Here is a 12,692-nt window from a genome sequence, read left to right as displayed (position 1 = left end):
GATTAATTAATCTTACAATGTTTTTCATTATTCAAAATTATGTTAATCAATTATAATAATTAATGGGTAAAAATATAACTGATCCATTATCATCTGTTAGTGAGGCTCAAAAGTTTTAATGTGTAATTTAATGGATGGTTGCAATTATTCAAAACTGCAGTAATCAAGAGATATCTGTACAATGCTTTATATGACAAATTGAAGACTTTTCAGCATAAATTTTTTCCATAGAACAGAAAAGATTAAAATGTAAATTTTTCTGAAAATATTACAATTATCTATTTATGAATTATGTATTTAAAAAATTATACATTTGATTAATAATTACTCCATTATAAAGAATAGACATACAGTAGAGCATCAATTTTCCGAATCAGTCCGGATAACTGATATTTCGGATAACTGATTTATGTACGAAAAAATAGTTTAACGTATCTGATATCGAAATTTTTCTCTGTTGCGTGTCGCTTTGCATTGAATTTTCGTCGATGTTAAGCCTAACAAAGACTATTGTATCGTTAAAAATTATTTTTTTATTTTGTACAAACAAAATAAATATATTGAAAAATATAAAAACAATAAAAAATTATACTTCAGATGTTAATTTAGTATCAAAAACGTAAAATATTTGAGTAGCCCAAGACATAGCCAAAGATTGAAGCGCCACAGCACTGGCGAAAATTTAAATTTGTCGACTGGAATTCTTTTGGATGATTGACTTTCGGAAAATCAACGCTCTACTGTATTTAATGTTAAAAGTTTTTAAGAGCTTTTTTTTACTCTTTATATATGAATATCAATGTAAGAATATTTTATTTTTATATTTTTGTTCATAAAAAGAGAATTCTTGCTTTTTATAACCTGATTACTTTTTGGGAAAATCATTATGAAGTGAACCATCCTATTTCTTATAAACTTATCATAAATTTAGATAACATTCCTGGAAATATGATTTGAATTATATTACAATATACTGAAATGATAAAATTTGTGACATTTTATAATTGTAATGTAGAATACCCCAGCTTACTTAACAATGGTTTTTGAAAAATTGTTAAGTGAATCATTGTACATTAAAATTCAATTTGTTGTGGGTCAGTGTCATTAAGTCAAAATTTTGTTTGTAGAAATACAGTTTAAGCTGTGTGATATAATACCATTGTGATCAGCAAACAAAAAATATGACATTGCAATGGAAAATTAATGCTAGTTTTAAAAGCAGGGAATCGTGAAGTAAATGATTGTAAAGTGAGAATTGTATTATATATTCTTTATTCATAATAACAATTTTTCAGCTCGGCTCTGCGGAAGCTGCCATGTTTAAAGTCGGTTACTTCAAGCAACATCCGGAAATCCCCGAGAGCATGTCTGACAAGGCAAAGCAGTTCATTCTTCGGTAAAGTTTTATAATTTAATTTAGCCTTAGTTTTTTAAAATTTATAATGAACTATAATTAAATAAAAATTTTCTGGATGAGTATCTAATTAGAAAAATGTTGTTTATATGATTTTATTGACATTTATGTTTGACATTTATTAGGAACATAAAACATTTGTTACTTTAATGTTCATTAATGAATTTAAAACTTAAATTGTAATAAATTAATTAGCCATTATATAAATTTTGATAAAGATCAATTTCCATGGTATAATAATGATGAGGTTCTTAAAACTAGACACCAACCAAATGCCGAAATACTATTGGGCTAGTTTAAGGCTAATTACTAAATGAATTACGTAATCAATTTGGCTCTACAGGTAAGCGTTAGGTGCCCTCTCGTATTAACATTAATAATTATCTCCCTGCAGTTCTAAATTATTTAAATTAATTAATTAATTTATAATTATTAATGTTAATATGAGCCTAACGTTTACCTCTAGAGCCAAATTGATTACGTAATTCATTTTGTAATTAGCCTTAAACTAGCCCAACAGTATTTCAACATTTGGTTGGTATCTAGTTTAGTAATATATCTGGTCTAGCGATGTTGTTTATATGAGATTCTTAAATTTGATCTTCAGATATTGTCCTTTAAACAGGAATTTAAGAATAATGATGTTCCTTAGATTTACTTGAGTTTCTTAATTTAAATTTGAAGTGAAGAATATTTAAATTAAGATAATCAACATAAATATACAAGATTACAATACAGGAACTTAAATATGTTCATGTTTATATAGATGAGACCTAAGATGTCTCAAATGTTGATTTGTACCACTTCTTACATATTACTACTTCAGTCAATTACTTATTTTTATTTAGTTTTATTTGAATGAAAAATTTATATTAAAATTTGTTAATAAACTCAAATTTGACAATAGATTATAATTATAATTCACATTAATATTAAATATTACAAATTTTTTAGTCTTAACTNTAAATTTAAATAAATAAAAGATATCATACTTGTTTCTTATAAGACATTTGATTTACGAATCTTATTGATTAATTTTGATGAAATGATTGATTAATTTAATTTAAATCTTAATAATATAATTAATTAATTTAACTCGTACAGGTGTTTTGAACCGGATCCTGACAAGAGAGCGACTGCAGCAGAATTATTAGAAGAACCATTTTTAGTAGAGTAAGATATTTTGATTTTATTTAAACGTTAACAACTTTTTAATAAGATATTTACAAATAATCTTTATAATATAAATTTTATATTATTATAAAAATATCAGTAAAGATGTAATATGTTAGTGAAAAATTAACAAATGGTTATGATAAGTTAATGACATCAAACATAGATTGATAACCTGTTTATACATTGACAAATATTTATTCCTAATTAAAGTGACTTTTTAATATTAACAAATTATAATTTTATTGTTTAATGAAACCCTTTACTTTACATAAAAAAAATCAAATGATATAATAAAAGTATTATTTGAGTTTTGTTCATTTTCCAAGTGTTATCAATCAAATGACTGATGATTTGCCTTTCCAAGGTAAATCATTTGATCATTTATTTCATTATGATTCAATTAACAGATTTTACCAGAAGAGTTTCTAAAATCCTAATTGTGGCTAAAAGGTTTAAAAATTGTGATTTTTGAAGGTTTCCTTGTAAAATTTGTCAGTTTAATTTATTTAATCATTGTGAATTGATCAAATGACTGATGATTGAATTAATTGATTCATTGTAGTTAAAGACAATTTTTCTAATTATCTGTATAACATAGAGTTGTCTTTAGTTTAATGCAAACATATTTAATACAGTGAATATAATATTCTGAAGTATGATAAAGCTTAATTTAGTTCTGATTAAATTTATTTATTTTGTATTTTATGAATAATCTATTGTTTTCATGGATAAACATTTTTATTAATAACTGTAAATTAGTAAATGAAACTGAATGTTTTACATTAAAGTCTTATGCAAGTTACATATTTTTTATAAAAATTCATTTCTGTTTTGCTAGAGGAGATGAGGATAATACAAAATTAATATAATGTGAAAATAAATTTTAAAATGTTCATATTAATGGTACAAAAGTGCAATTATAATTAGAATTGCAACTTTGTCTTCTTCTAGAACTTTTATTATCAGAAAATTTCTTAATATTAATTAACTAGTTATATAGAATCATGGAAAAAAATCTAATTAATTGATCTGATTATAAAATTTTCTAAAATATAACAAATACAGGTATACCTCGACTTACATCGTTTCGATTATACATCATTTGTCAGAAAAGTATATGGAAAAATAAAAATCAAGTTTAAGTCATTTTATTTGACTTTACGTCTGTTTGCTACAAATATTGAAGTCATAATATCACTAGAAAAACGTTTAAAGCACATAAAATCATATTAAAATATATACATTTACAAGTATTTACAGTACCTGCATTTGTAAATTTAGATCACTTTTTTCTGTACTATACTAAAAACTAAAATTTGTTTGTTTGTAAGCTTAAAATAAAACCTTATTAACCATATATTATTAAAAATGCATTAATAAATAAAATACAGAACCGGGAATGGTAATTTATGGTTTAGCCTAGTGACAAGTAGATTCGGAGACAAGTAAATTCGACTTACGTTGTTTTTCGACTTACATTGCCTCTCCTGGAACCAATTACTGACGTAACGCGAGGTATACCTGTATAAAGGATTTATACAGTATGATTAAAACATAATGTTAACTGAATGGAACATTATTTATATTTATTATTTATAAACAATTTATAATACAAAAAGTTCTCTACAGTGTACTGTACATGACCATAATAAATATATGATTTTCTGCAGTAATGCAATCTTTAACTTTATTTTGCATTGAATTGTGCTTGTATGTTGAGTGATTTTGGCTTTGTTGTTTGCCTCGAGTTCTGCAAGAGCTCAAGGCTGGCATGAAGCCAAAGTTGCTAATGTTACAGATGCTGTAATGCTAAACAAAATGGGTTTGTTTTTTATATTATTCCTTGAGATATGCCAAAGAAATATTTGAATTAAATGACACTTGTTACTCATTTTTTTGGGTAATGTGACTAGAATCACCTTGTATTTGAAGATATAAATAACTGAAAATAGAAGGAATTAAAGTTTGGTTTTAAAGAAATTCCTTTTGTAGAAACAGATATGTTTGTATTTATTTTCAAAGAGAAATTTATATTAGGAAATTAATAATAAATTTATTTTGTAATTAATTTCTTGAGATAGAATTTGCTGCAAATGTGTAATTTTCTGATATAATCCCCAATTTTTGTTTTTGCAGTGTGGGACGAAAAAAGAAAGCTCATCGTCCTCTAGGACCAGATTTTCCAAGAAGCATTTCAGGTACATAAACCAAACTGTTTATTGAGGATTGTAATTAGTTTGTTTTGAATTTATCTCCAATTTCAGTACCTGCAGAAAGAAATTTCCGACTGGAGAAACCCGATCGGGTTGGGAGATTTGCCAGTACGGGAGACGAAGGGTAAAACCTCCTACTTTCAATTTTATTATTAATTCATTGCTTTAATTTAATTTTATGAGAATATTGTGCACTGAATTCTAAATTTATTAATTAAAATAAAATTTAAACATATTTAAGTATTGACATAAAAATTATAAATATTGCATCAAATGCATACAAAGAATTAAATCTTTAATGTTTCGAATGTAACATTGTTTGAATTAAAACAAAATCAGAAAAAATTGGAAATCTCGTAAATTATGTTAAGTAAAAGAACAAGTACATTCTTTCTACATTTAAACGCATACAAATACATTATTTTGTCTAAAAATATGCAAAAAATTGAAATTGAGTTGTTTTTCCAATAGTTTGTTTATAATATCAGTGAAAATGGGTTGTTGTTTAGTGGCAAAGATAATAAGATATAAGCTTGGGACCAGAATTTAAATCAAATTCATAACTACATTTATGAGTAGTTTGACCCAGATGTGTTGAAATCTTGTTTCTCAATGCCTGCTGTCCTCATTGTGGTCTGGCTGCTCCTGTGATAGGTATGAGAAAAAGTCTTTTTAGTGTTTATAAAGTGGAAAGTTTTTAAAAAAATGCACTTGGATTGTAAATTGTCTATGAAAATTTTGCATTGTCTGATTTTTTATGAATTGTTCTGCCCAAAAAATTTGCTCTCTTCTGATTTAGTTTACTTTACACAGCTATATTTTGAATTATTTTCTGTTTGAGCTGGACTTACACAAATGCATTAGGTTAAATTTCTTCAAATTATTTTGCTATTTGAATTAGAAATACAGTAGAACCTCGATTATCTGGACTAATTGGGGATGAAGGTAGTCCGGATAAGGGAAAAATTCAGATAATCAAAACAAATACTTGAATTTGTCTTTTAATGATAATACAACACGTTTTCTTTTTGATGACAAATTGGTAATATTAAAAGTAAATACTGTATTTAAACTGTGATCAAATTTTCAAGAAACAAACGTTCGTATTGAATTTGGACTACTACTGACCAATGCTAACAGACTACCTATTGTTTAAAAGGCCCTCTGGTAGTGCAAGAAGACGGATTTTATAAAATAAAAAGCAGTTGAAACTGCATTTTTATGAATAAAAATTTGACAAACTATTTATCATTTTATGACAAGTAAAATTTTTTCGTTGCATTCGCAGCTTTTAAGTAATGTATAAACCTTCGAAACGTGAGGCTTTTCGGACCGCGAGGCATAGGCGGTGGCCCATGTTGCCCATGCCTTCTGCCGCCCTTGGTCATAGAAACGATGTAATTTGAAAATAAATTATTTATAAATACGTATGTCAAGTTATATTTTTATTACGACGCAAAATATATTTAAGAGTTTACAACCACTGTGCTGGGTGAGACGTTGTTGAAACAAAAAATATTATGCATTCCATCATGTACATAAACAGTATCATAATTCGCCAAGTGCAAATCAGCAAATTCGTAAAATTTTTGTTTATTTTGAACAATCCGGATAATCGAAAATCCAGATAATAGAGGTCCGGATAATCGAGGTTCTACTGTAATTATATTTATTAAAAATATATTTTTCAGTTTTTCTATTTATTTATTTTACAAGCCACAAAACTTAAAATATTCCTTGTAAAATAAATGAATAGGAAAACTATATGTAATTTGTACATTGCCGAATGCTATTGTTATGTGCTTTTCTTGTTACACTAATTTCAAAACCAATATTCCTGCACTAAAATAGAAGTTATACTAAAATAATTTGATTTGTTAAAATTTATTACTGCCATTTTCATTAGATAAATTTTTTCATTGTATCAGAATTATTAAAATTTATCTGCTAATTCATAAATTTAATTGAGTTTAAATTATCCTTTAAAAACAAAAATAAATTTCCAGAATTTGTTAAAATTTGCTAATTAATTAGATTAAAATTGCATTTAATTGTTTAATTGCAGTACCATGTAGTATCAAATTTAGTAATGTTAATTAGAAGAGAATATTTTTGTAATGTTATGGAATTTTTGTCTGTTTTGCTGAACGATTTAAAAGAAAGATATTGTCGAAACTCACAACTTAAGGTAAATTGTTTAAAGCTACTATTACCATACACAAAAAGACTTCATAGATTAAAAATTGAAAAATATTTACTTTAATGGAGTCCAAAGAACAAAATACATAAAAACACAAGTTCTAACACTTTTGGATTTAATCTGGAATGCTTAAAGATTCTTAGAATGTTGTTACTAAGATTTAGTTTAGTTTACACAGGTTTCATTAAATGGTATTCATTTTTAAGGAATTATGACATTTATGATCAGAAATTTATTTTATTCAGTTATTGCTTAAATTGATGAGCATAAATCAAAAGAATTAGCATGTGTGTTTTTGTGTTCTGTTTTGTTTTCTAGATCCATTAAAGCAAGTGATTTTTTGCCTTATGAATTTTGTTTCTTTACAGAATTTTCCTTACTACTATTTTTACAGGGTCGGGCACCAAAATTTTTATAAATTTCTTACTAAAAGAATTTCATTGTTTTTGCCAGAATAATTTAGAGAACAAATTTATTTTTATTTTTCTTACAAGTAATTGGATATCAAATTAAGAACATGTAATAAACTCTGAATAAATGAACAGATGCAAACACATTTACAAATGAAGTCTACACATTTTTACTGACTTGTGAGATAGAATCATATAATTATGCTAAAATATATACTTCTAATCTTAATATTTTTATTACGTTAATTACTGTTATTCTGGAGATATTTTTTATATTTTTATTGTCATTTAGAAAAAGATTTGGTTTAATTTCGTTAGTGTTTTTACCACAAAACTGAAGACTTATGGAAATTTTGTCAATAAAATGAACTGTCTCACTATCAGCCATTTGGCCAATATCGAGCTATTTCTGTTGAGATTGTTTCAAATTTGATTGATATCTTTCTAATTTATTGTAAGTAGTTTGGATGAAAATATCTTTTCTATCCCTCACTCATTCTGATTGCTCCAATTAAATTTGGCACCAAGTAATAACCATTCTGTTGAGTTTGACATACATATTTTGATATTCTAAAATGTGTTTGACCTATATTGGTAATGTGTTTGGCTTCTAACAGCAATTTATACAAGAAATTATGATTTTTTTGTTTTGTCTGTCTTGGTTGACATTCTGAAACTTAAAGATTTAATGATGGTAAAAATTCCAACAAGTTTTATTTGTGTTTTTAATAATATTTAATCATTTTATAAGACTATTCTATTTTAAGTTTGATTAATAATAATTTCATGATGTAATGCTTGGAATGTTGTTGAATGTCTTTGTTGTTGTTGTGTTTGTTTGCGGATGCATGCAGCTTTATTGTTAAAATGCTTGCCGCTGGCCCAATTTTGAAACCTAATCTGTTATTTCTCTTCCTTTTATTAAGCTCATCACTGTTCATGTGTAAGACGAGTCCGTCCGATTCTCTCCCACGAACCCCGACTTCGTTCTCTTTCAGGTAGGGGGCGCCAAAGTTAAAATTTTCTTACTTTCGATTACGTTATATATTAAACCATTCATCAACGATTGTAAACATTTCCGTCACAACGGGCGCTCCTACCGACTCGGTAAATGTTGCCTGTTTAAACATTGGTCTCGAGTAACCGAAACAAATATGATTACTAACTTGTCAAAGTGTGTTGAATTTAAATTCTATGTGCATGACAAATAACTAATTTAAGTAAGCTGAATAACCCATTAACTTAAAATATTCATGAAACTGTTTTAAAAAAAAAGTGAGAAGTAACAATTAATAGAACTTTAATAAGTTTTTTGCAGAGTTAATTGAATTTTAATGAAAATAAAACTTACCCAATAATAATTTGCCATTAACAAAAGATAAAAATTCTTAATTAAAGTATAAATGTAATTTTAAATGACGTTTTGTTTCTGTTTAAGAGAAAGCAAACGAGTAAAATATTTTAAATAAAAGTTGAATGAGTTACATACACAAATACAGACAGGCCATATATAGAAATTACTTCAATCTAAGATGTGCTCCTACTTAAGAACATAAAAATGGGTTGCATCTTAGAATTGGGAAATACAACAATTTTAAATAAATAAATATTTAAAGCAATAGATTTCTATACAAACATTTTTGACTGTCGTAAATATTTGCCTTTTTATCCAAATCTAAAGTTTTAACTTGTAAATATTATATATCAGAATGTGTAAAATTTAAAAATTAGCATATATAACACAGGAAAAAAGAGATTTTTAGATCAATACAGGCCAGAAACATAACCAAAATAGTTTATTAATTAAATTAATTAATTAATTAAAGTTGAATATTACAGTTAACTTTAGTAATAACTGTCTTCAAGATATCTTTGAATAGATAACATATAATTGGATTGGATATTTATTATTCTGTTTAGTGACCAATTACTTTGTTGTTATCGTATTTACTTGATTGTAAGATGTGGCTTAATTTCTATGTGCTTACCACAGATTTTATTTTTAAATAAAGAACTCAAGACAAATTTATGTTCACAGAATTGTTTGATATTTATTGCAAGTAAAGTAAGTTATAAATAATTTTCTGTGGTATTGAAATTGGAAATCTTTTTGCTTGCCATGTTAAGCTCTTCTGAATCAATGCTAATGTTGTTTTAGTCATATTCCCAAGTGTTAGTTTGATTTTAGTAAACTAAAACTATGCTAATCAATGCTAGATTTAATGTTCAATTCTACTCAATGCCGTTTAAAGCATCGGAAATGAAACATTTTTTGAAAGAGTGCTGCATGACTTTTCTTGGGACTTTGTCTAAGTACTTATGATGTTACTATGCTAATAGATTAAAGAGACTGAGCTAAGTCCATCTCTTAAATATTTTCTAATACAAATATTGGTCTAATAAAATCGTTAAAATGATGCCATAGAATTAGTGACAAAAATTAAGACACACAATACTAGAGGTTACTAATTATGATATATTACATTGAATCGAAGATGCATCCTATTTTCAAAGACACTGAAACCTGAATTAAAGTATATCATACATTTGGGTAAATACAATACTTTTAATGTCTTCAGAATAACAAAGTACTTGACTTCAAAACTTTTATTTTGGATACAGTATTTATGGTATATATCAGTGGTGCTCAAATCTGGGCCAAATCCAATCCATGAACATATTTGACATATTATTTATAAATGTTAGAAATAGGCCTAGTTTTCATGTGTGTGGAATATACAAATTGCACCTAATTCCTACTTACGAATTAGATGCAATTTAGCCTGCCAATCCAAATGTTTGGGTACAAAAGTCATAAGTAGGTGAACCATTTATAGCATACATATTTATAGCATACATATACAATACTATAATATATGTCAAATGCAATTTTTCAAAAATTATATTAATGTGTTAGAATGATATATGTGTGATATATACAAAGAAGTTATCATATACCATCTTTAAAACTACAATAGGGAAGTTCAACAAATTTAAACAAATTTGTTGAACTTCCCTATTGTATAAAAACAAATTTTATTATTGTTTTTATAGACAAAAATTAATAAAACATATAATGTTTTTTAATTTTCAAATTATCCAATATATTAAAAATGTAGAATTATAGCATAACTTAAATACTAGTAACTTTACTATTAAAATACAGAAAAATGTTTTCGGATGTTTGACTCCCACTTTTGGGTCTTTTCGATCAAATCCTTTGGTATTCAAATGCTAACCAAACCGACATTTCAATCTTTGGAGTTAATAACTCTTCATTGGATTTTTACAAAAGTTTGAACAAACTCAAATTCTATACATTCTAAAGAATTTATGCCACAATGTATGCTTAACGTAGCATAATAATAGGAAACATAAATTATGATAAAGATTGATTTACATACAAGAATAAAAATGGAATTAATGTTGTAACTGAAATGCAATTTGAAAATATGTTTACAGAATAGCAAAATTATGCCATTTTCTACCAGTAGCAACAAAAATTGCATCAAGCATTAACATTGCATACTTTTAAATTTGAAATTAAATATTTTTTGAATGCATTTTACAAGTATTTTTTTACTTTTAATATCATAGATCCTAGTCCGTTTCAGTTTTAAAGTAGATTAGGACTTCGTGAAATTCCTATACTGTGTGTCGTCTATAAATAAATTTATTGTCATAACTTCAACTTTTATCAAGTTAAATTATAGAGTAAACTATTTCAATATAAAATTATAAGCTTATATTGAAATTTATTTGCTTTTTATATTTTTCTTCTTGTATTTCTAAGTTCTGAATTTTACATGTATTAAAAATCCAAAATTCAAAGGAAAACTATTGTAATTGAGGAAGTGTGGCACTTTCTCAAGCAAAAAAAAACCAGTAAAATCTTTGCCAGAAAATTAATGACAATAATACATTTTTTGTATTAAATGATTAAATAGTCATTTAAAACTTGCATTAAACATATACAGTGATAATTAAAGAATGTGTTTAATCTAGCAAATTGGAATTAATCTCTTAACAAATAGATACATTGGTTATTGCAAATAAATACCGATGCCTTACGTTAATAAGTTTAATGATTAAACTTATTAACATAGAGTATATTTATACATTTAATAATAATATAGAATTGTACAGAAATAGGGCTTAAAGCTATATTCCCATAAGTATCGAGTCAGCCAGAATGTTTTACATGGCTCTTTGCAACAGTTGTTTTCGGACACTCCAAAATGAACTAACTACAGTCCAAATCTTGAAATTTTTTGAGAGGTTACATAATCAGATATCGATGAAACAAAATTTTTGATTTGTTTTTGTCAAAATGGCCATGATTGGATGATGCAAACTTTTCTACATCATGCATTTTGATAAAGCAGCAATGAATTCATTATGAATATTAGCAAAGCCTTCAATATCTGTAAATTATTAAATGCATGATTTTGCATTGTGTACAATTGTTATAAGTAAATCTTGTGACTTTCAAATTCTCAAACTTGTTCTTGTCATGTAAAATTCTTGTCAATTGAGTTATTGTGGTTTAATATTGCTCATGATTTAGTGGCAGTTTCGGAAGCAAACAATGATTCTAAATTGTAGTTTGGCCATAGTTTTTGATGGTTTAATGATGCAATGTTAGAAATTAGTGCCAAATTATGTAATGATTTATATTACATAATTTTATGATGTAAATTGAATTATAATGAAAAAATAACCCATAATCTCTGTTCACTTAATCGTTGTTTATAATCATAAAAAGTTTGCAGTAAATCCGAACATGATTTTGAATAACCAAATCTACAAAATTCAGAAATTTTTTTTTGTTTTAGAATTAAGCTAATTATTAATTAATTAAATTATAGGATTTGACCCAAAGGTAGAAGATTAAGCTGCAATATCATGCTAACGTAAATAATTGGAAATTAATTTTGAATTTTAATTAAATGATATAGAAAATTCTGAAAGAAAAGATTAGTCTGAAATCAAACTCTAATTCTCAAGTTTTGCTCGTTGCACAGACATGACACCAATTAAGTTGTCCAGATCTCCATCCACTCTTTAGTTTCAGATTATACTAAGTTAATCATTTAACCATATTTGCTAATTGTCTCTGCACCAACTGGGGATGTCTCGCTTGCATGACCTTAAATGATTACTGGCGAACATTTGGCCAATCCATGCTATAAGCGTATCATAAATTGTAGTGTGAATTTTTAGTAGTCAAAAGTCAAGATAGTAATTAAAAGTATCTTAACCTTTAGGTTAAATTCTGC

The 12,692-nt window shown here is 26.2% G+C and overlaps 1 protein-coding gene across 1 annotated transcript in view; it reads left to right on the top strand.

Annotated features, from left to right (window-relative positions):
• The window catches only part of LOC111631666 (mitogen-activated protein kinase kinase kinase 5-like), a 109,046-nt gene that overhangs the window by 78,926 nt on the left and 17,428 nt on the right, over positions 1-12,692 (top strand). The window contains exons 20-24 of the mRNA XM_023375964.1: positions 1,296-1,396; positions 2,519-2,587; positions 4,727-4,788; positions 4,855-4,927; positions 8,340-8,411. Of these exons, the coding sequence (XP_023231732.1) occupies positions 1,296-1,396; positions 2,519-2,587; positions 4,727-4,788; positions 4,855-4,927; positions 8,340-8,411 (377 nt within the window). The remainder of the gene's footprint in view (positions 1-1,295; positions 1,397-2,518; positions 2,588-4,726; positions 4,789-4,854; positions 4,928-8,339; positions 8,412-12,692) is intronic.

The sequence above is a fragment of the Centruroides sculpturatus genome, unplaced genomic scaffold (genome assembly GCF_000671375.1).
Source record: "Centruroides sculpturatus isolate CEXI.00-Female unplaced genomic scaffold, Cexi_2.0 scaffold595, whole genome shotgun sequence".
Classification (NCBI taxonomy): domain Eukaryota; kingdom Metazoa; phylum Arthropoda; class Arachnida; order Scorpiones; family Buthidae; genus Centruroides; species Centruroides sculpturatus.
Note: the sequence above shows the minus strand (reverse complement) of the source record. Positions and strands in the feature narration are given on the sequence as shown.